The 22,471-nt window shown below is 53.4% G+C and overlaps 9 protein-coding genes and 2 non-coding genes across 11 annotated transcripts; 8 read left to right on the top strand and 3 right to left on the bottom strand.

Annotated features, from left to right (window-relative positions):
* Positions 1-440: 440 nt before the first annotated feature.
* Positions 441-2,653, top strand: RHO25_000117 (uncharacterized protein; the record flags this gene model as incomplete). Its single annotated transcript, XM_023592745.2, has 2 exons — positions 441-447; positions 507-2,653. The coding sequence occupies 2 exons, from the start codon at positions 441-443 to the stop codon at positions 2,651-2,653; spliced, it is 2,154 nt and encodes a 717-aa protein (XP_023459947.2).
* Positions 2,654-3,044: 391 nt separating this feature from the next.
* Positions 3,045-3,666, bottom strand: RPL35 (60S ribosomal protein uL29; the record flags this gene model as incomplete). Its single annotated transcript, XM_023592744.2, has 4 exons — positions 3,045-3,056; positions 3,171-3,396; positions 3,459-3,601; positions 3,664-3,666. The coding sequence occupies 4 exons, from the start codon at positions 3,664-3,666 to the stop codon at positions 3,045-3,047; spliced, it is 384 nt and encodes a 127-aa protein (XP_023459948.1).
* A 306-nt stretch (positions 3,667-3,972) lies between these two features.
* RHO25_000115 (uncharacterized protein) lies at positions 3,973-4,762 on the top strand (the record flags this gene model as incomplete). The annotated part of the gene is made up of 3 exons (XM_023592743.2): positions 3,973-4,035; positions 4,089-4,202; positions 4,262-4,762. The coding sequence occupies 3 exons, from the start codon at positions 3,973-3,975 to the stop codon at positions 4,760-4,762; spliced, it is 678 nt and encodes a 225-aa protein (XP_023459949.1).
* Positions 4,763-7,148: 2,386 nt separating this feature from the next.
* RHO25_000114 (uncharacterized protein) lies at positions 7,149-9,904 on the top strand (the record flags this gene model as incomplete). The annotated part of the gene is made up of 3 exons (XM_023592742.2): positions 7,149-7,200; positions 7,309-9,755; positions 9,806-9,904. The coding sequence occupies 3 exons, from the start codon at positions 7,149-7,151 to the stop codon at positions 9,902-9,904; spliced, it is 2,598 nt and encodes an 865-aa protein (XP_023459950.1).
* Positions 9,905-11,287: 1,383 nt separating this feature from the next.
* On the top strand, positions 11,288-12,565 carry RHO25_000113 (uncharacterized protein; the record flags this gene model as incomplete). The annotated part of the gene is made up of 1 exon (XM_023592741.2): positions 11,288-12,565. One exon carries the CDS (start codon positions 11,288-11,290, stop codon positions 12,563-12,565), a length of 1,278 nt encoding a protein of 425 aa, XP_023458845.1.
* An 841-nt stretch (positions 12,566-13,406) lies between these two features.
* Positions 13,407-14,468, top strand: RHO25_000112 (uncharacterized protein; the record flags this gene model as incomplete). Its single annotated transcript, XM_023592740.2, has 1 exon — positions 13,407-14,468. The coding sequence occupies one exon, from the start codon at positions 13,407-13,409 to the stop codon at positions 14,466-14,468; it is 1,062 nt and encodes a 353-aa protein (XP_023458844.1).
* Positions 14,469-15,080: 612 nt separating this feature from the next.
* Positions 15,081-15,226, top strand: RHO25_000111. Its single transcript has one exon. It is a non-coding gene; the product is annotated as a tRNA-Leu (tRNA).
* An 836-nt stretch (positions 15,227-16,062) lies between these two features.
* RHO25_000110 lies at positions 16,063-16,206 on the top strand. Its single transcript has one exon. It is a non-coding gene; the product is annotated as a tRNA-Cys (tRNA).
* Positions 16,207-16,553: 347 nt separating this feature from the next.
* Positions 16,554-18,267, bottom strand: RHO25_000109 (uncharacterized protein; the record flags this gene model as incomplete). The annotated part of the gene is made up of 2 exons (XM_023592739.2): positions 16,554-16,976; positions 17,161-18,267. 2 exons carry the CDS (start codon positions 18,265-18,267, stop codon positions 16,554-16,556), a joined length of 1,530 nt encoding a protein of 509 aa, XP_023458853.1.
* A 537-nt stretch (positions 18,268-18,804) lies between these two features.
* RHO25_000108 (uncharacterized protein) lies at positions 18,805-20,215 on the top strand (the record flags this gene model as incomplete). The annotated part of the gene is made up of 3 exons (XM_023592738.2): positions 18,805-18,840; positions 18,906-20,112; positions 20,190-20,215. The coding sequence occupies 3 exons, from the start codon at positions 18,805-18,807 to the stop codon at positions 20,213-20,215; spliced, it is 1,269 nt and encodes a 422-aa protein (XP_023458852.1).
* A 564-nt stretch (positions 20,216-20,779) lies between these two features.
* TUB1 (alpha-tubulin) lies at positions 20,780-22,390 on the bottom strand (the record flags this gene model as incomplete). The annotated part of the gene is made up of 5 exons (XM_023592737.2): positions 20,780-21,964; positions 22,026-22,080; positions 22,134-22,201; positions 22,255-22,278; positions 22,379-22,390. 5 exons carry the CDS (start codon positions 22,388-22,390, stop codon positions 20,780-20,782), a joined length of 1,344 nt encoding a protein of 447 aa, XP_023458851.1.
* Positions 22,391-22,471: the final 81 nt, after the last annotated feature.

Here is a 22,471-nt window from a genome sequence, read left to right as displayed (position 1 = left end):
GAAGCCGCCCCAGAGCGTGGACAGTAGTCAGCCTCGGCAGCGGGATCTGTGCCTGGACTTTTGCGGATTAGGCTGGGGAAGGCTGTCACTGGCGCTTCCCCCGTGCTTTCACATGCTAAACCCGCACGTCTCGTGGCCGGGGCCATGACGCTTCGGTGCTGAACGGCAGAATGGGAATTGGCCAGAGAGAGAGACTTCGCGGTCACGATGGCCAGCTGTTCGGCGCATGCCATGCCATGTGCTGAGCCTTTCTTTGCCGTCAATTGTCCCCTTTCTGTTGATGTATGAGTAACACGCATAGACATAGACTCCTGCCACAATAGCATTCCTTTATTGTTCATTCAGCCTACCAATTCGACCTTCCCTACGAGCGACACCCTGCTGCGCATGCCTACCGGCGAGGACTGCACGTCTGTAGTGCGGATGCTGGGCTCGAGGCCATGATAGGTATGTACACAGTCCATTCACAGTGTAGGCGCAATCCACAGCAGCTGATGTCTTTGAAGACCACATCCTGGGTCGCCCATCGACCCGCTTTCGCAAATACCAAGTCCTCGCCGTCGTCGTCTTCTGGAGCCTCTACCTCCGCAAATTCAAACGACATGGCCCTCCAGGCGTCGATCGATTCTCACGATGGCTCTCCCAACGCTTCACCATGCACCAAGCCCTCGTCGTATCCTGCATGGCCCTCTACGTGTCGCGGAACTTTGCAAGAGTCGTGGGCTTGGAGTCTCCAGAGCCGTTGGCGAATCTCTACGATAAAAAGTTCTTTAGAGCGACATGGGTTACAACGGCGTTGGATGCGGGTTTCTGGACAGCGATGCATTTGAGGCCGAAGTGGCTGAGGCATATTTGCGAGATTATGTTTACGCTGTATTATTTGGTTTGTGCGGAGCAAGCGGATGAGATGGTGAGGAGGGTGAGAGGTGATTTACGAGTGGATCATTTGAGGGTTAGTTGGAATAAACCCAATACGCCTGTGCTCAAATTCTTGACGAGCTTGATGAGGCCGAGGTTGATGAAGTATGAGCCTAAGAAGATCAGGATTCACAGACCAAGGGACAGTGATTACAAGGAGCCTATTGAGGCGTGGTTGTATTTCAATGGATCGGATACGGAGCTGCGACGACAACGAGAGATTGTGCTGGATATACCTGGAGGTGGGTTTGTGGCTATGGATCCTCGATGTCACGATGACAAGTTGATGCACTGGGCTGGAAAGCTTGGATGTCCGGTTTTGGCTCTCGACTACAAGAAGGCACCGGATGAGTGCTATCCTTACCAGCTGTATGAGTGCTACGACGCTTACTATCAGTTGATCACGACCCGAGGACGGTGCATCAATTTATCTGGAGAGCATGTTCCGAAGATCATCATCAGTGGAGATAGCGCAGGCGGAAATCTGGCTGCGGGTCTTGTACTCATGATTTTGGACGAGAAGTCTCAACATTCGACCTGGCATACAGGCTTCATACCGAACACGCTTCCGCCCCCTGAGGCAGTGGTGCTGATATACCCAGCCCTTGAGCTCAATATCGGTATCTGGATGTCGGACGAACATCTGGCTCTCATGAATTCGCTGAAACGCAACAAGGACGACAAACGGGTGCTTGATCGCAAAGTCCAAGACTATCGCCGCATAGATCGCACAACGCCATACACTTCAGACGCAGAGGACTCGGACGATACAGTGACTCCGAACCCTAGGAAGAAATCAGTCGTGGCGGTACAGCCCGAGAAGCGAATGAAGACTCGACTGGCCATGAGCAGCGTCATATCATACACGAACGACCGCATCATCAGCCCTGAGATGCTTCGTGCCATGATCATCGTCTACATCGGCCCTCACCGAAGACCCGACTTTACAACTGATTACTGGCTCTCACCCGTAAGAGCGCCCGAAGAACTCCTAGCGAAATTCCCAAAGACCTTCCTCATATGCGGTGAACGCGACCCACTAGTGGACGACACCCAAATCTTCGCCGGCCGCCTCCGACAAGCCAAATTACTCGAATTCGAACGTCAAAAAGAAGTCGGGCTCGTGAGCGAAGACGCGAAATTCAACGACGATGACCATTTTAAGAAAATCATCGTCCCGCAAATCAGCCATGGTTTCCTACAATTCGTCAGCCTTTACCACGATGGTTGGGAATGGATCAACGAATGTCGAAGATTCATGCAAGAGGCTTTTATCGAATCGTATAACAAAGAACAACCTTCTTCTGTTGCATCGAATGGCGGAACGGATTATTTTTCGAATCCGAGAGGAACGACGCCTTCGAGACGGGGGTCGCATGGGTCGGAGAGTGAGAGGCCATTGGAAATTCCGTCCAAGTTTCGGATGACGAAGATTGAGAATGGAGGGGTGGTTTCGCCGTCTGCGAAGAGGAGACATCATTCGAGGAATGGGAGTGGTGGGGGGAGGTATTCGAGTCAGGCGAATGGGTCGTCTTCTTCTGCTTCTGCGGGTAGTGCGTCGAATTCGAGGAGGAATGGGATGAGGTGGAGACGGTATCATCATATGTCTGGGGCGGTGAGTCCGAGTACGAGTCGGAGTGTTGTGAATCGGTTGGCGAGTTCGGAGGATTTGTTGGAGAGGAGGATGCGTGGGATGACGGGGCCGCTGTTGGGGGATGTTAAAGATGATGATTGATTGATGAATAGGGTTTTGATGTCTGGTGGGGAGGTTGTTGTTGTGATACCATGTGAGTACAGGATATAGCAAGCAATTGCATCGGTGTTCTGCCGTGTACATGCGACTCCTGTATGATCGATACGTGCTTTGGATACCACACGATTTGTGCCCAGAAAATGAGCAGAGTAGCATGACGAGCGCTGACAATGAGAGGAAAAGTGAGACTGTGCGATTTCGGGAGAAAGTCTTGCGGGACTGTCTAGCTGCATAGAAGGCCACCAGGCGCTGGAAATGCCCATGGAGTGACCATACCGTCCGATTACGCCGCCATGATATGGTATCTCGAAGCGCTCAAAGCATGATTCACCCTTTTCGTAACTTTTGTTGCTCGTCAAAATATTGCAACTTTTTACGCAACAGCCTGTTGTCACCAATCAGCACACCCAATGCACGTGGTTGTGTATGGGATCCCACCACCATTCCTCCTCGCCCAAGAGGTATTAGGTATATGTGGGTGTTTTGGATGCAATCATACCTTGACGGCGAATTGCCTCTGAGGGAAGTGTCGCTGCTTCTTCTTTTGCTTCTCGGTCACGCGCTTGGCATCCTCGGGAGACAAGCGGCGGCGGATGGCACGAGTCTGCTTCGAGCGGAGGTCGAGTGGCAGGTACTTCTTCTTTTGGTAGAAGAGGCGGAGCTGAGCGCGCTGGTTTGCGTTGATGATGGTAAGGACACGGGCAATCGACTTGCGGACGTCGTGGCTGTTGTGTCGTTAGTACCCTGGCTCTTCTTCCCCATCGCACATTGTGTTGCCAAATCGTACATCTTGTTCAGCTTCGACGAAGCACCGCCAGCGATCTTCTGAGTGCGCAGCTGCACGAGCTCGGCCTTCAAGTCATCGAGTTGCTTCTTCAGCTCCTCCTTGTTCTTGCCCCAGAGCTGCGAGGCCTTGACTTTTCCGGACGACTGCGCGCAAGACCGTCAGCATTTCTGCGCCGACAATTGTAATCCGAGCGATCGATTCGTACCATTTTGACTGGAGTTCCTGTAGGTTAGTTGTCGAGAGAGAGGAAGTGTCGTCGTCGCAAGCGAATGTCTCGTGTGTGCGAAACGTCTAAGTGGAGAGGATTTCTCAGTGGCCAAGACTTGTCGGCGTCTGGTTTCCCCGGTCTCGGCTAGCCTTCCCGAAACCAACGGATGTGCTTTGTGGTTGCCAACCGTGCATGTGATCCTCACGTCAGGAGCAAGCAACTATACGATAGAGACGGGCGCAACAGACAACCGGAGACAGAGGCTTTTGGTTACGCGAGACGGAACTTCTCATACACATCGCGAGTATGGCAGTCAACATGGGAAGCTGGGCGCAATTACGGCAGCAAGCAAGAGCACAAGAGACACAGGTCAGTTTGGTACCATCGTCCACAGCCATACAGATTCTAACAGCGTCGCCTAGACAGAATCGCTTTTCCACACATATGCACAGTTTGCCTCCAAGACTGACATAGATCCCGAGCCGAGTGAAGAGGAAAGCCGCACGGAGGAGCAGCTGAACGAGATACTCGAGAAGGTAATTAGATCATTACAGCGACATGCATCGCATGCTCGAACTGTTCTAATGACATGCAGCGCAACGCATCAATAGCCTCTCTCCAACGAGCAATCGACTCTGAATCCACGCCATCGCAACTCAAACGTACGAATCTGGAACGACACAAAGAAATCCTATCACAACACCGCAGCGAACTCTCCCGACTGAAATCACAAATCTCTCAAGCCCGCGATCGAGCGAACCTCCTTTCGAATGTGCGAAAAGACATATCGACATATCGCAATGCGCAAAACCCTGAAGCCCAGGAAGCAGAATACATGCTTCAAGAACGAAACCGATTGGATCGATCGCACAATGTGGCAGATAGCGTCTTGAGCCAAGCTTACGCGGTAAACGAGAGTTTCGGGCTACAACGAGAAAGCTTGGTGAGCATACAGAGGAGGATCACGGGTGCTGCGGCGCAAATACCTGGCATCAATGGGTTGATGCAGAGGATTGGTAGTAAGAAAAGGAGAGACGGCATTATTCTGGGCTCCTTTATCGCCATATGCTTTTTGGTCCTGCTGTGGATGTGGTGAAGGATGCGCTGAAGCTCTGGTAACTCGGACGCATGATTATGCTCAGCATTTTTACGTCGAGACTCTTCGGTATGTCTTCCATTCGCTCGACTACTGGTCTGCGATGCTGATTTGAGCCCCCATCAGGCACGAATCAAATGTGTCGCTTCGCACCAGCGAGTCTCTGCTGGTGGAGCTTCCTGCGTGATGCAGCTTGCGGCGAAAGCAGCACCTTTCAGCAAGTGCTAATAGCTTGCACGCCTGCCTCGTGGGGTGATGCGGCATAGGCAGCGTCATATTCATGGCGGCCAGCATTACACCGAAGCATGAAGTCGCCACTTAGATCGCATGCGCCCGTCGCTGTTGGTCCCCATCCTCGAAATGATGCCCATTTTTGGCTTAGATTCAACAGTACCGATTCAGACTTGCGACACGCCATCGATTGAGGAGAATCTCTGAGCACCAGACTGTGCTTCAGGGAGTCGTGGGCTGCATCGTTGGGCTGGGAAAGCCAGAGCTCCATCGGTCATCATTCCAGCAAGAAACTTCGGCCTGGATCCTGTCGACTGGCACGCCAATTTCCCGCAAGCTGTCTATGTACGTCGCAAGCGAGGCTTTCCGACACCAACCAAGCCACTTGATCTCAATCATCCGGATGAGTGACGCATCCTTGGTACCGATTGCTCGGAGCCATTGAACGTCGCCGCTCGCGATCCGGCCAATGCCGTCCACGGGAGTAACTTTAGGTGAAAAGACGAACTTGTTCCGGCCATAAAACATGGGCAAAGTCTCGTTGCGGATCGATCGACAGACTCTCGTTAGAGCAGGTTGCTCGGGACTTCGGCATTCATAGGGCTGGGGGATGGCCAGAACTTGTGTATTCTGGTCGATATATTCATGCGTCACGATCCAGTCTCGATTGTAGCGGGACAAATCGACACTATAACATTGTTAATTATGAATGTTCCTGCCAGTTTGCTCGCGCTCTGCTTTTACCAGTGTTCGCTAATGTTGAAGCGGCATTCGAAGTGCCTTGGATATCGTATGGGCCATTGGATTCTAGCATTTCCGCTACACGATCGCCCTACTCCCATTGTGACGACGTCCAGGGTTGCATGTTTCTTGCAGTTCTCGCACTGAACGACAAACAGGCAGCCGGAAAGCTCGTAGATGCGATTCCGGAGCTCTCCGGGCAAGCTCAGGAAGCCAGAACTCCGTACATGGGCTTCATGGGCAGCCATATCGCGTACTTGAACGAGCTACAAAGATCGATAGAGAACGAGTGAGAATTGGGTAGGATAGCAGTGTGGTTTCGTTCACTTCAGTTCGATCAGATAAGAGTTATCTGATCGTGCTAAGCCGATACCGGACAGGTCCTGTGAGCTGGCGGATTCCGGCTAGCCAATGATACAGCTTCCGGCCTTGATGCTATAGACCGTGCGCGAGAATCTTACGATTGATGAGGGTTGTTGACGCGATTGAGGGATATTATGTGATCTCACGCGTTGTGTCCGGATCGTGTTTGCGAGCAGTAGACGCGCTGTGTTGCGCTTGCTCAGCTTCGGGCAACGATATATGCCAGGTCCTGAGCATACATATGTACAAGCCATGTAGGAATGTTTGCGAGCACAGGAAAGCATGCTCATCTGGCGCCTCCACTCGGCTCAGTATCATGTCTCACGAGACTTCCCATAGAGAAGTCCGAGGCTGTACACAGGGGGGCCGCAAGCCAGCGGCAGGTGAAGCAGATATACCGGTGTGAGACTGCCGGCTGCGCTGAGCCAGGAGATGATATGTTACCGTTTTGCGATGACCCGGGACATATCTTCAGCAGGACGCGACAACGTGCAGCTGCTGAAGATGATTATTCTCTCACCACTGCTTTCGATGTTGTAGCAGTGAAGGGGGTAATCCACTGGCGTCTTGGAAGCTTGGTGAAAGCACTCCACTCGTTAAAGTCCGCATCGTCGAGCACCACTCTTTTGCCGTAGTATACCCGATTTCTTCAGGATCGGACGCAAAAGTGTACAACAATACTGTATTTTCGTTGTGTGATGGTTCGGCAAGGATAGCAGTGCACCGATCGACAGGGCCCCGCTGGATGAAGAAGCCGAATGGGGAAGGCGCGTGGATCTGCTTCCTGGGCAACCCCGGATGACGGAAAGCAGTAAACATCGAAACGGCAAGCACGAACCGCAACCAAGGCGGCACCCAACGACCACGAAACGGCCGAGAGGGTACACGCTCGCCATTGTCTTCTCTTCCGCTCTTGTTGGTATCAAGACAGTCGTTTCTGTATCTTTCGTATCGTCTAACCAGCTACCGCTAGTGATCGCTGTATTGCAGCAGAACAGCGTTACACAGCCAGCATTCTTGCCAGTCACCAGGCAACGCCGACTTGGACACGATGAAGGACAACCGTGAACCTAGCCCGACGTACATGTCGAAGGAGCAGATGAGTATGTCTTCTTCACTTGTGTTGCTGCCTCATACCCCTCCTCGCCCATCGCGCCTGCGAGAATGCATCACCATCGAGCATCGCGACGCCGACTTACCGCTACGTGCAGGTTCCTACCTAAAAGATCTTCGAAAGCCTCTATCGCGACCCTCGGGCTCTCGACCTGCTCCGCCCTCCAAGTTCGGCAGCGTCCGACGAGCAGGAACTCCCAGTGCTCCAGATGTCGTCAACAACAAAACTTCGCTAGATGACGATCGACCTTCGCTCCTGACTAGCAACAGCATGCCGATCATGCAGCCACCACAAAAGCTGTCGCATCACCGCACCGATTCGACCCTGTCGCAACGAAGCATGTCGCGCAGCCCGTTTGCTGGACGACCTCTAGCCCGAGCCCCATCAGCGACGCCTGAGCCTTCAAAAGACGATGCCGACCGACCGCAGCCGCGTCGCACGCCGAGCATGAAATATATGGAGAACGGGACGCGGTGGATGGAAAAGCAGGAGACGCGATCTTTGCGGCATGCTCTCGAGGATATGGATCTGGAGGAAGAGCGAAAGGTACATCTATCTGCGCAAGAGGAGGCCGCGGAATTGGTCTGGAAGCATCAGAATCCGGAAGCTGCTAGCGGACCCTTCATCAATCCAGATCTCAAGCGAGACTACAACTCACACTTGCGCAAAGGCAGCTATCACCGCAGTCACAGTCAGGATGCATACTCGTCTGCAGGGTCCCGGAGTGCGTCCGAGGGGAGCCAAGCGTCTATTGCAGATGACATCCTTGGGCACCCGAAAGAGTTGCACACCTCTAACAAAGGCCTTCGAAAAGTCAGCCCTCCCACAGGCGAGGTGTCTGTGCAGAAACGACGCGTGTCGAGTGGAAAGAGCTATGACCAGCTAGCCGAAGCGGTCGCGAAGGACATTGCAATTGCACAGCGAAGAGTCAGCAGTGGCAGCAAACGCATCATGAGTGGGGAGAAAAAGAAGTTCATGGATCCGAACGACCGGATATGGGAAGATCCTGAGGAAGGCGAATCACCGCAGAGACAGCAAAGCACACGGCAAGAAATTGCAAAAGATACAAGGTCTACAGCCACTTCTCCGGTCCCATCGTATGTCCGCAAGAACCCATTCGCTCGGGTCAGGGCCCAGTACGAAAAGAACCTGGAACGTTCAACTTCGGCGCCGACACTCCAGACTCTCGGTAGCACGCCTCTGCCACGACACGAACGCGTTGAAATCCAAAGGAACCCACCAAGCCAAAGCCGGAATGCCTTCTATACATCGAACGAAGTGGTCCTACCACCGACTCCACCAGCGGAGTCACCGCATGAGGCAGATGAAGTTGCTCCAAAAGGCACACCCACAAAAGACGGGAAGGAGATCAGAGGTGACGATATCAGAGCAGCGACCAGCAAAGCCAGGAGTGCCTATAGTCCCAATCTGCCGCGGCCGACAATGGTCAGTGACAAACCTGGAAGACCTATTGTCAGTTTTGAGAAAGACTACAAGACGAAAGAGATCGTGATGGAGGAGCAACATGTTGATTGGCCCCCAGAGGCTTCCACTTCCTCCAATCTGGAGCATAAGGATCAATTCGAAGCGACGCCCAAGAGCATGCCGTCGCCGTCCAGGAGCAGTCCTTTTGCGCGGAGAACGACTGGTGAACAATCGAGCCAACCCTCCATGTCACGACCCCTGCCAAGTTCGCCCACGAAGAGTAACATTCCCAAGATTAATGTTGACGATGTGCCTAAATGGCAACCTTCGTCCCAGGCGTCGAGATCTCCGGCTCGATCAACTCACGTCCCTCCCATTCCAACCATATGCGCGCCTGATGTTCCATCTGTGCCGACGATCAACGTTGACACAGAGACTCCGTTGATCAATGTCAGCGAATCACCTGCAAGTTCGCCTACGAAGTCTAGCAGGATACCTCAAAAGGCCAGCCCAGCACCAGGTTCCAATCGTCCGCCGCCCCGCCATGCCAACACCATGCCCGTTGGCCAGAACAAGTCTACACCACACTACACGCCTTCAATTCGCCAGTCCGGCGCACTGTGCGCTCATTGTGCTTTGCCCATTGCGGGAAGAATATTGAGCGCAGCAGGTGAACGCTTTCACCCCGGATGTTTCGTCTGCAACCAATGCAACACGAATCTGGAATTGGTTGCATTCTATCCTGAGCCCGAAAAACAGCGATGTGCTCGTCTGGAAGATCCGGACAGTCAGGATACAGACCCTACCTTGCGTTTTTATTGTCATCTCGATTTTCATGAGCTCTTCAGCCCTCGCTGCAAGTCTTGCAAGACACCAATCGAAGGAGAGGTCATCGTCGCTTGCGGCGCTGAGTGGCACGTTGGGCACTTCTTTTGTGCTCAATGTGGCGACCCTTTCGATTCCAGCATGCCATTTGTCGAGAAGGATGGATATGCCTGGTGTGTTGGCTGTCATACCAACCGATATAGCTCAAAATGCCGTAAGTGCCGGAAGCCTGTCACCGATGTTGTTGTAAAGGCACTGGGGTCGGACTGGCACAGCAATTGCTTTACTTGCATGGTACGTTATGAACCCACGACGCGTGAAACATCTACTAACCACTGCTGCAGGAATGTCATGGCGAGTTCATAGATGGTCGATACTTCCTGCGTGGCGAGAGTCAGGACCCGGTATGCGTCAAGTGTGAGGAGAGAAGGTTGAAAGCATAGCGCGATTATGCTGCGAGCTCCGGATAGATCTGCTCTATTTAGAAAGTCTTCAAGCTTCCCTGTTGAGTAGCGTGAGCAGCATGAGCGTTGAACTCTAGATCGCATACAGGACATACAGCCCGCAAGACACTTGAGCGCATGCGTTGTCGTCTGTCGGAAGTTGCTCATGAGAAGTGCTCACCGCCGGCAAATCTGCGCGCAGATCATGTTTCCAATGCTCCTGTAACCAAGGTGATACAGTGTAGCGCGCGGCTGCTGCACTACTTCGGAGCTTTGAGCGAATGTGTGCCTGTACCTCCAGAGTGGTAGGATGTGGGCTGACGTGTGTTGTGCGAACCCGCCAACCAGTTTCTCATCGTGCGCTGAAACCCAGGTTTTCGAGGGTTCGTTATTGGTTACTGTTGGTCATACGGCGACGAGCGGATGATGAAGGACAGGAGTGCAGTGGGATGGGCCCCCGACATGAGGATGAGATGGGACGCGCCAACCCATCGTGAAGCCACGAGGATTGAGCCGCGGGTGCCCCGTGCTGCCACGCGTGTTCGAAAGCCAAATTGGCGCCATTATGCGCCGGAAGGGGCTGCGTCGGCAATGCACAGATGGAAATAGGCGACGCGATGCAGGTCGGACAGGGCCGAGGATTGGTGGAAGGCATTGGAGGTGTTGTGCCCCTCGCATCGTGCCAGTCAGTCCCGGGCAGCAGCAGTCGAAACGCAACAGCAACAGCGTTCCTGACGAGACGGCCGCCAGCGAGGCAAATTAGGAGAGTTGGATCGACGACTACGTACCAGCGCCGATCTCGTATGTGGTGGCCAATGCCGGCGGGTTTCATTTTAGAGCCCAACACACAACTCCCAAACTGCGAGGCAGTGGGGGGCGGCTGCTCACACGACCCAGCTGCAGCGCGGCGAGGACTGCCATTCTTCTCATTGCATTGCGGCCAAGCGACCAGCTCGCCAGCACATGCGCCGACGCGGCCCACAGCAGCCAACACACACAGTACAGTACAGTACAGCACATCACCGCTCCGCGCCGCCGCCGCCGCCGTGTAGAGAACTGCGCAGGCCGCAGCTGCACGGCGAATCCGGCATCCTCCGTCTCGGTATACCAGCCTGCTATAGCACCTTCCCTGTTGTCAGGCGCATCTGTAACGTCCTGCCTGGATTATCCCGACCTCTTCCCTAGCCGCGAATCGTAATTCGGCCGCCGTGGAAGCCTACCGCTACCACCGTCAACACCACCACCACTCTCTCTGCCGTCGCCCCATTGACCGTATGCGAGCATGATCTCGACAAGCAGCCCTACACGACAGTCCATCCATCCTGCGAGCCCCCGCGCACGACCGTGTGCATAACCCACCGGCCCAGCGCCAGCCCAGGACAAATGGCAATACATCGCGGCATCCAGTCCGCTCTTTTCTACTACTTATCCTGCGCACCATGCGCGGACTCACGCTACCGCAAGAGGCGCAAACGCGAGGCCGCGCTTTCCCGAGCAGAACGTCTTGCCTTGGAGACTGAAGAGTTCAATGCATATCGCCATCCCGGAGAGCCATCGTCGACAAATCCCCATTGGCAGAGCGAGATCGAGCTGGGCCCAACGCTTGTACGCCGAGGGAAGAAGAAGGTCACGACTGCAGACAGTCAGAGAGGCCTGCAGCCGAGCAGAGTTAGCAGCAACACCAGCAAAGAGCCGAGTCTGGCAGACCTCGGATACAGAAGTGGCAGCGATGCGAGAGCCGATAGCAGGTCGCAGTTTCGTGTGCATCAGAGGGACGATGAGGATCTGTGGGGCTCGTCAAGTATGCTGGATGGATCCATGTATGCCTCGAGTATACGAAGGCCGCCTACGGCAAGGACCGCTGCTTCAGGATCCAGCAGGTATCACGCCACCCGCAATCCTGCTATCAATGATATGCATCCACCCACTGTAACCAAGGTCGACAAGCGTGAGGACGTGATGTGGATGATGCAGCCAATGCCAGTCGCTGAGGTCATGAGCGGCAAAGAACGAGCGGCCAGAAGCAGAAGCGACAGTGGCGCCAGCCGCCTCAGCCCGTGTTCCACAAACCTCTCCAGGCAGGTCAGTACCAAGATCATCGAGCAAAAGTTGAGGGCTGGCACACCTTCAGCAGCTGCCATGTCTCGTGAGGGCTCGGCTCGATCAGCCCATAGAGCCAACGAGCAGAAACATCATACTGGAGCTGAGCACGATTTACCTGCAATTCCACCTGAGCACAGTCGACATCTCCCTCCTTCACGGATGCACGAAGAGCAAAGTGACGAATCATCGGAAACAATCCTGCGGAAGCCGGAACTTGCAGCCGTCCGATATATACGACCAGAGCTCTCACCGGTGCTTTCCGATACTGGACTGCCATCATCAGCTCGATATCTTGCACCAAAGGAGAATAGTCTGCCAACTCCGCCCTCGTCTAGCGACGGGACCACCGACATTAGAGACAGTCTTGTCCGTCGCTCCACCATGGCTGTCATCGACAAATCGGGAGCTGATAAAGCTCGCCACAAGCATCAAGAAAGTGAGTTGAGCATACGTCCCGAGCTCTTTGACAGCTGGTATACTCCCGAATTTGAGTTGCCCAAATGGGTTGCCGAACATACCAAGCGGGAAGTACGACAGAGATGGAGTATGGACATATAATGTCAGCACTTTTCGTTGCATGTATTGCATTTGGCTCTGAAGCGTTCTAGCGTGGCGTTCAATGGGGGTTTTTCTTTTTCCTTTTTGATGGAGTTGATATGTTGTGGAGAGCACAGGGAACAGAAGACCTTGGAGATTGGAAATTGGGATGATGCACAGACGCACTTCCAGACAAGAACAGCCTAGATTGTATATATTTAGAAAAGAGCAGGCTTCAACACCTTGTTGAACTTTGCAAGCCCATTCGCACATTGTGCAATGGAGTTCTGATTGTCGTACAGGCGACTTGAGAGAACGAGATCGCTCAAGAGTCCTCGAGGGTGTTTGGACGCGACGAATTCTCCAACCCTAAGTCCTCAACCGGGCTTGATCCAGTCCTGGAGCGGACAAGGGCAGAGGACCGCGCAATGCCATTCTGTATCACTGGAGCCCTACAACAAGATCTATGAATCTTCTGAATCTGTTCTGCTGTCCAAGCCAAGTATGGCGCAGCTGATTTCTGGAGTCTGCTATTTGACTTGGGAGACATCCAAGAGATCGGAAGCTCCATTTGGCGGCGGGGCCACAGTCAAACCGAACAACGACCGATTGGCGTCGATCACAACAGGACAGATATCCGGGCAGCACGTCTCTTTTGCATCGTCAAAGATCGAGATGGCTCTAGAAAGTGACGAGCTCTCCACAGCTGTGATGTCAATCCACACCTCGGCTGTATCTCGTGCGAGAGAAAGAGCTTGACATAGATAGTACGACATCCTCTGACTACATCTGTAGCTCCGACGCTGTCAGACAGTAAGCTCCAACATCTCCAACAACTCAATTTTGAAAGAAGTCGATCACGATGGGACAAAAGACTAAGCAATGGCAATTGGCTCACAAGCCAAGAGACGACCCTCAACTTGAGGGACCAGAGCAGACATTCAAGCTCGTTGAAGATGTCGAACTGCCCGACCTGCAAGACGATGAAGTCCTCGTCAAGACTCTCTACCTCTCCAACGACCCTGCCCAGCGAGGTTGGATCGATCCCGACATCCCACCAGAGCGCCTCTACCTCCCACCCGTCAAACTCGGAGCCCCCATGTCCGCACGCGGTCTCGCCGAAGTAATCGAATCCAAATCCTCCAAATTCAAAAAAGGCGACACAGTCCTCGCTCCCACCAACTGGTCCGAATACGCCATCGCCAAAGACAGCTCTGTCCAACCCGCTCCCGACCTCCCCAACAACATCAGCAAAACCGCCTACCTCGGCGCCCTCGGCATGACCGGTCTGACAGCCTACTTCGGCCTCACAGGCGTCGCCAACACCACCAAAGACGACATCGTCGTCATCTCCGGCGCCGCAGGCGCCACCGGTTCCATGGCCGTCCAAATCGCCAAGAAAATCATCGGAGCGAAAAAAGTCATCGGAATGGCAGGTACCGATGAGAAATGTCGTTGGGTCGAAAAAATCGGAGCGGATGTTTGTTTGAATTATAAGAGTAAAACTTTTGCTGAGGATTTGAAAGCTGCTACTCCAGCACCCGAAGGTTACGCGAACGTTTACTTTGATAATGTTGGAGGTGAGATTTTGGATCTCATGTTTACGCGTATGGGACATGGTGGAAGGATTATTGCTTGTGGTGCTATTTCGCAGTATAATACTGCGCAGGAACGTACGACGGGATTGAAGAATTGGTTTGAAGTTGTGATTATGCGGTTGAATATTAAGGGGTTTATTGTGTTGGATTTTATGAAGGATTTCCCGAAGGCGATTGAGGTTTTTCAGCAGGCTTTGAAGGAGGGGAAATTGGATCTTGAGGGGGGAGAGACGGTTGTTAAGGGGAAGTTTGAGGATATTCCGAGGACTTGGACGAAGTTGTTTGAGGGGGGGAATCAGGGGAAGTTGGTTACGCAGATTGAGTAAGCTGTACACCTCCTTTGCTTTGATGTGGAGTTGGTGAGCTGAGGCTTGAGGGTAGGGAACGATCTAGTCGAGCTCGATTGTAGGAACAACTTTCCGGCTTCGAATGAACTGTTGCAAAATTGGTTCGGCAATGCTTGTTGAACGTGCCGTTGTCTTGCTATTCCCTTTTTGATCTTGCTTATGTCGATTAGTGATCGAACGCATATTCACTGCTACCCTTGCACGAGGTCCCTGGGCTACTGATACAACCGAATGCCTCCTTAGACAAAAGAAGCCCACTGATATCTATCAGCTTCCATCTTCGAAGAAGAGCCCCATGAGACAAATCTTCACTCCGTGTCGTCCTCTGTCCCGTCGAGCACTTTCAGCTTTCCTTGAGCATGTGCCAATCGTTCAAGTCATCAGACAACGCATGCTGGTGTAAGTGGCAACTGCGTCCACAGAAATGTGGGCGTGGCGCGACTCTATCTCCCTCCCTTCTCGTAGCTTACGACTTGTTGTTGTTTCCTCACTTCACACGACTTCCGCATCTCCAGGTTGCTGCTCATCCTTGTGTTCGCCCAATAATATTGCCTGCAATCTTATATTGACATTGACTTTAGACCACCAAACGGTCCCGTGGTGCAGTGGTAGCACGTCCAGCACAAATGAGGGCGCAGCCGCAGGGAGTCCTACGGGACAACTCGGCGTTCGTGTGATCCGGCTGTACCGCCTGCAAAGGTGTCTGGAAGACCCGCGTTCAATTCGTGGCGGGACCAAGACTTCTGTTTTGTGCATTTGGACTTGCTGTGGCAGCCTGTTGCGTTTCTTTCCGCTCAGGACGTGTAATTTTTTTTTATCGAAGCCCCATATCGTTCTGTTTTGCCATTCCTTATCGCACTTCTCACGGCGCCGGTCAATAATGTCACTCCAGGCTGTAAAGCCAAGGGGCAAATGCATATCTTATGCTGCACATTATCTGCCTTACTCGCCATTGCCCTTCATCTCTCGCTCTTGCTCCATTCAATGTCTTCACTGCGACCTTAATCGTGGAGGAATAGTTATTGCACTGTTATATTAGCATCAAAGAATTACCTCCACAATGGTTCCGTAGTGCAGTGGTAGCACATCCAGCCCAAGTGAGGGAGTCTTGTCAACTCTCTCTTTTAATTCTCTCACTTGAGAGGATTCATTGAGATGAATTGTCTACCTTCGACGATCCCAAAGAGGTCGCGGGGTCTGCCCTGTTGTTCCCCTTTGTTTTCTCGATGCTCCCGGCTGTAGCATCTGCAAAGGTGTCTGGAAAGCCCACGTTCAATTCGTGGCGGAACCAAAATTCTTTTTACACTTTCTGCGGCTTCTTCGTGTGTATGAGGCTTGTCGTGTGTTTTGTCGAAGTGGATCGTCACTCTGGTCCTTTCGAGTAGGCAACGTTTTACATCCTTAGAAGTGCTTTCAGGGGCCTGAACAGTCTTCATCTCTCACTGCGCCAGTCAGTCCTCGGCTGTTTCACCTCCACCTCTTCAATTTGCTATCACTTAACCCTAAACCCTCATATTGTTCTTTGGTCGCCCTCACCTTAAAGACAACAACATCCACATCACTTTGTGACTCCGACCTCGTAGCTCAGTGGTTAGAGCGTGTGGCCACAATCACCAGACCGCGGTAACGTCGGAGCATTGTTTGCAAACAATGACTTCGCGCGACGTTACGGCGGTCGGTGCCCACAAAGTCCTAAGTTCAATTCTTAGCGAGGTCTTCTCTTTTTGCGCTCGATATGTCTCCCTCAATGCTCTTGCCGTGCAGTATTGGTATGTTCGTACAATGAATTCGGCGCTGCGTAGTCGGCCTTTTGCTTTTTCGCACCTATTCATCTCGACCTGTTTCGTCAGTGCGCTGATTATGTGCACGAACACAATCGATGAGTGCTTTTGCCAGAGTTGGGGGCAGAATAATACAAAATATACATTTCCTAACACAGTAATGCCCTTACCATCGTTCTCCAGGTATTCTGCTTTCATAATGGTTTCGTCCCGTTGCGCCCGCTCTGCAAACGATGCTTCCATCCACGTACAAGTAGATCTTCCTTCATTCTTCTCAAGACGCTTAATGCTGCGACCATTCAATGGTGTTGAGATCCACGCCTTCTTGCACCAACTCCCATAGCGGGCTCAGCTCGCGCAAGAATGTCACTCGTTCCTTGACGGCGTTGAGCACGTAATCGATCTCAGCGTCGGTAGTGAAACGTCCAATACCGAAACGAATCGAGCTGTGAGCCGACTCATCAGAGTTTCCGAGTGCTCTGAGCACATACGATGGCTCAAGCGAGGCTGATGTGCATGCGGATCCAGAGCTGAGTGCGATATCCTTCAGGGCCATGAGCAATGACTCGCCTTCCACATACGCAAAAGAGATGTTGACGCAGCCAGGGTATCGGCGTGAGGGGTCACCATTGAAAGAAGTGTGCTCCATAGCCAAGAGCCCTGACGAGAGTCGGTGGGAGAGCTCGCTGATCCGCTTGTGGTCATACTGCCAGATTGTCAGCTTTTGTTCGCATGTCAATGCGGTAAAAGTCTAATGTGTCATTGTCGAATCATAACCCCTGCTGTGTTACAGCATAAAGTGCACCGGTCAAAGTGCGCTCAGAAAGCCATGCATGTATGAAGCATATAATCATGTTGAATGAAGCGGGTACGAGGGATTGAATGCTTACCTCCATTTCTTCCTTGCATATTCTTGCTGCTTCGCCCATCCCGATGATGAGAGGCGGCGCCAACGTTCCAGAGCGTAGACCTCTTTCCTGTCCTCCACCTGAAATAATGGGGTCAAGTCTCACTCGCGGCCGTCTTCGCACGTAGCAAGCTCCAATTCCCTTCGGTCCGTAGATCTTGTGTCCAGATATGGACATGAGATCAACGTTCATTTTGTTGACATCAATGGGGATCTTGCCCACAGCTTGCGCTGCATCGGTGTGGAAGTAAATCTTCTTACTCCTGCACAGCTTGCCAATTTCCTCCACAGGCTGCACCACGCCGATTTCGTTGTTGACGGTCATAATCGATACCAGACATGTCTCAGGCCGCATGGCCTTTTCAAGCTCTTCCATACTGATCAAGCCGTTCGACTGCACTGGCAAGTATGTCACTTCAAAGCCTTCGTCTTGCAAATGCCGACAGCTGTCCAAGACACATTTGTGCTCTGTTCGTGCAGTAATGATGTGATTCTTCTTGCCACCCTTCTTGAAGAAGCGTGCCACGCCCTTGACGCTCATGTTGTTACTTTCGGTGGCACCACTGGTGAAAATAATCTCCTTCGCATCGGCTCCAATCAGGTCGGCAATGTGCTGGCGAGCATCTTCAACTGCCTTGTCCGTTTCCCAACCGTAGGCATGGGTTCGTGAGTGGGGGTTGCCATACAGGCCTGTGTAGAAAGGAAGCATGGCATCGAGCACTCGCGGATCGGTGGGTGTTGTCGCCTGTGCATCAAGGTATATGGGCCGCGTTCCAGTGTCCATGACAGAGGCGGTTTTCATTATTCCAGCAACTGGGCTCATGGCGGCGTCGGCGGAGATATTGGTATCGGGCATGGTAGCATCCTTGGGCTTGATGCCCGTTTCGGCGAGAAAGGCACGCTGGTCCTGTCGAATGGTGTTCTCGATATTGACGGTGGCGTTATGCGGTTTGGACTCGGAGACATAGTTTCTGCGCGACCTCGCAGCGATGCATGCGCGGGGCACGAAGGACGCCTGCGTCGACGTCGAAGCCCGGCGCGCGCATTGGCGGAGGGCCTGGCGGGCGGCGGTGGGGGCGATGTTCGACATGGCCGGGGGTGGTGCGTTGATGGCGATGGCGAGTCTTCGATGCGCAATGGAATGGAGCTTCGCCAAAGTCGACGACGACAAAAGATGGGCTGACTAAACATGCCGACTCTCCGACCGGCCGGCACGAGGCGCGGCGTGGCGTGGCGAGAATGGGTGTGGCTGCCGTTGCGTCATGTCTCCCAAGCCCGCCTACGCACGCAGATGCAAGAGACGACCGACAGATGCTGCTGCGAGCGATCTGGAGCGCGGGTCGCACTGCGGATGCTGGTGGAATTGGTCCTTGGGCTTGTGTCTCGCAGCAACCTGTCCATGCTGCGCCGCGAGTGTGACAGGCAAACACGCCGATCGCGCCCATAAACGAATCTTCGTCGCCGTTCTTGGCCATTGCTCCCGCTAAGCCTCATCATCGCGCGCATCCAACTCTCCGTCCTCCTCCACGGCCACCTCGGCCACGCCCTCCTTGCCCTTCCACCTGCAATTGGCAGCTTGGGACCACACACACCGCATACTGCTTGTCAACCGCGCAACACCGCCGCCATGAGTTGGAAAGGCTTTACCAAGGGCGCCGTTCGGGTACAATCTCACTGCCTATTCACAGCTTCCACGACAGACCATGGCCCGGCTGACAGCTTCGACAGGCGCCCCAAATGGTGAAGCAGAAATTCAATATGGGTGAAATCACCAAAGACGCCATCTACATCGACGCCGAGCGCCGCTTTGCTGATCTAGAACGCGAAACGAAGAAGCTGCACGATGAGTCGAAGAAGTACTTCGATGCAATCAACGGCATGTTGGACCACCAGATCGAGTTCTCCAAAGCCTGTGCCGAGATCTACCAACCCATATCGGGCCGAGCGAGTGATCCAGACTCGTACGTGATTGACGGCAACCCGGAGGGCATTCGCGCTTGCGAAGAGTACGAACAGATCGTGCAAGAGCTGAAGGCTAGTCTTGCGCCGGAGTTGGAGATGATCGAGACGCGGATCGTCAAGCCAGCAGATGAGCTCATGGAGATTATCAAAGTGGTGCGAAAAGCATGTGTGAAGCGCGACCACAAGCAGATTGATCACGATCGGCACAATGCGACCCTCAAGGCGCTGCAAGATAAAAAGGACAAATCGCTCAAAGATGAAAAGGCGCTATACAAGGCCGAGAACAACGTGGAAATGGCCACCCAGGAATATGAGTTTTTCAACAACCTCATCAAGGAGGAGCTGCCACAACTCTTCCGGCTGGAAAAGGAATTCATCTTGCCACTTTTCCAGAGCTTCTACTACATGCAGCTTAACGTCTTCTACACGTTACACGAGAAAATGCAGAGTATCGACATTGGCTACTTCGATTTGACCAAGGGCATCGAAGAGTCGTTTGAGGAGAAGCGAGGTGACATCCAGCAGCAAGTGGAGGCACTGTCAATGGTCAAGTTCAAGACCACCGGTGGCCTGCGAAAACCTGCTGCTCTCAAATACGGAAACCGCCTAGCCATCACAAATGGCAAAGCCGAGCCCGAAAACCGCCGTCTCACCATCGATGGCGGTCACGCTCCTCCGGCATACGACGAGAAGCCATCCTCAACAGACCTTGTGCAACGAGCGAGCAGTACTGGCAGCAATTGGGCTTCTGCCGCCAAAGCCAAAGGCGCTCCTCCGCCGCCCAAACCGAAGCCGGGCCGTCTCAGTGCTGCTCCTGCCGTGGAAACCGTCACAGCACTATACGATTACGATGCGCAAGCAGAAGGCGACCTCTCATTCCGAACAGGCGAGGTCATCGAGATCGTCAGCAGAACAGACAATCAGAATGAATGGTGGACAGGCAAAATTGGTGTCAGGCAAGGACAATTCCCAGGTAAGCTCTTCTCCCCTTTCCGAACACCACACTCTTACTCTCCTGTCTTGAATAAATACTAATCGAATCCTGTATAGGAAATTATGTTCAACTCAACTCATAGGGAGGGTTTCGTCGCATTGGCATGATTTCACCGCCACCTACTCATCCCACCGGATATCAACGGAACGCCTGATACTCGTGTGGAACGCATGGAGGATGTCTTATTTTGTAGCTTGCTGAAATGTGCTGGACGTGACCAAGATGAGACGAGAGAGTAATGTGTATAGGACTGAGCATATATGAACATCTTACACACCTCCTTTGCGTTTGTCGTGCTATCACGTCACGTCTCGAGGTGCAAACGGAGGCCTATGGCAGGCGAGACGTGTCGCAGAGAGCAACCTGACAGCCCTGCACAAACACGAAGTTGACAGTAGTGACTTTGTTTCCGAAAGGTCTGAATAACACATTTACTTCCAATTCTCGCTACACGCTGGGATATTTTTGAGCAAAAAGTATTCGATTGCAAACACAACACCTGACGGGTCAACCTCTGTCGCCAACAAGCTTGTATCTGTGACTAATTTGGGTCAACAGGGAAAAGAGTTCTGCTGCCCTGCCTCGGTGAGAGAGTGGCTGGTGCAGCCCCATTGTGCGGCCTTGCTGCCGGTGGGGGCGAGCCATCCTACTCCTCGCCTTCAAGTGGCGCCTCCTCGTCGTACTCCTCCTCTCCCTCGGAGACAGAGGCCTCCTGGTACTGCTGGTACTCGGACACCAAGTCGTTCATGTTGGACTCAGCCTCAGTGAACTCCATCTCGTCCATACCCTCGCCAGTGTACCAGTGCAAGAAGGCCTTGCGCCTGAACATGGCAGTGAACTGGTCACCGACACGCTTGAAGAGCTCCTGGATCGAAGTGCTGTTTCCAACGAAGGTAGAAGACATCTTGAGGCCGCGTGGTGGGATAGAGCACAGTGCGGTCTGGACGTTGTTTGGAATCCACTCGACGAAGTAGGCAGTGTTCTTGTTCTGCACGTTGCGGATCTGGTCCTCAACTTCCTTCATGGAGACCTTGCCACGGTAGATAGCCGAGCAAGTGAGGTAACGGCCGTTGCGGAAGTCGCTGGCGGCCATCATGTTCTTGGGGTCGAAGATTTGCTGGGTGAGCTCTGGAACGGTGACAGCACGGAAGGAGTGTGCGCCACGGCTAGTGAGTGGTGCGAAACCAACCATGAAGAAGTGGAGACGTGGGAACGGCACCATGTTCACGGCAAGCTTGCGCAGATCGCTGTTGAGCTGACCTGGGAAACGCAGACAGGTTGTCACACCGGACATGACGGCGGAGACGAGGTGGTTCAAGTCGCCGTAAGATGGGTTGTTGAGCTTCAGAGTGCGCATGCAAATGTCGTACAGCGCCTCGTTGTCGATACAGAAGGTCGCGTCGGAGTTCTCGACGAGCTGGTGAACGGACAGAGTGGCGTTGTATGGCTCAACGACGGTGTCGGACACCTTTGGAGATGGCATGACGGAGAATGTGGCCATCATGCGGTCTGGGAACTCCTCACGGATCTTGCTGATGAGAAGGGTACCCATACCGGCACCAGTACCACCACCGAGGGAGTGGGTGATCTGGAAACCTTGGAGGCAGTCGCAGCCCTCGGCCTCGCGGCGGACGACATCGAGAACCTGGTCGACGAGCTCGGCACCTTCAGTATAGTGACCCTTGGCCCAGTTGTTTCCGGCGCCGGACTGGCCGAAGACGAAGTTGTCTGGGCGGAAAAGCTGGCCGAAAGGACCAGCGCGGACGGCATCCATGGTGCCAGGCTCCAAATCGACGAGGACGGCACGTGGGACATACTTGTTACCGGAAGCCTGTGGAGTTCGCGTCAGCTCGAGTTCGAGCAGTTTGGTGCTCTGCTCAATGCGGGCGTACCTCGTTGAAGTAGACGTTCATGCGCTCGAGCTGGAGGTCAGACGTGCCATTGTACCTGCACGACGTCAGTCGCTGCTCCACTTATCCATTGCGATATTCTGCACATACACGCCAGAGCCGTCGAGGCCATGTTCGCCGGAGATGGTCTGCCAGAATGCAGCACCTATTTGATTGCCCTTGGCGATGTCAATTCCTGCCCGAGTCGTGTCGATACAGCGCGTTTACGTACACACTGGCCGGTTTGGAGATGAACCTGTCGTCGAGACTCTGTTAGCACACTGCCGCCGCCATTTGTTGTCGCGATAAACGCGTGCCCCACGCGGTGGTGGGCATCAGGGGCGGTGAGGACTCACGATTTCACGCATGCCGGGAATTTTGGCGGTGTTGTGGGGGGTGTTGGTTTGGGTAACGGTATAGGTGGGAGCTGGAGGGTTGACTCGAAGTCG

The sequence above is a fragment of the Cercospora beticola genome, chromosome 1 (genome assembly GCF_033473495.1).
Source record: "Cercospora beticola chromosome 1, complete sequence".
NCBI classification, from domain to species: Eukaryota; Fungi; Ascomycota; class Dothideomycetes; order Mycosphaerellales; family Mycosphaerellaceae; genus Cercospora; species Cercospora beticola.
The sequence above is the reverse complement of the archived record's forward strand: the minus strand, read 5'-3'. Positions and strand labels throughout refer to the sequence as shown.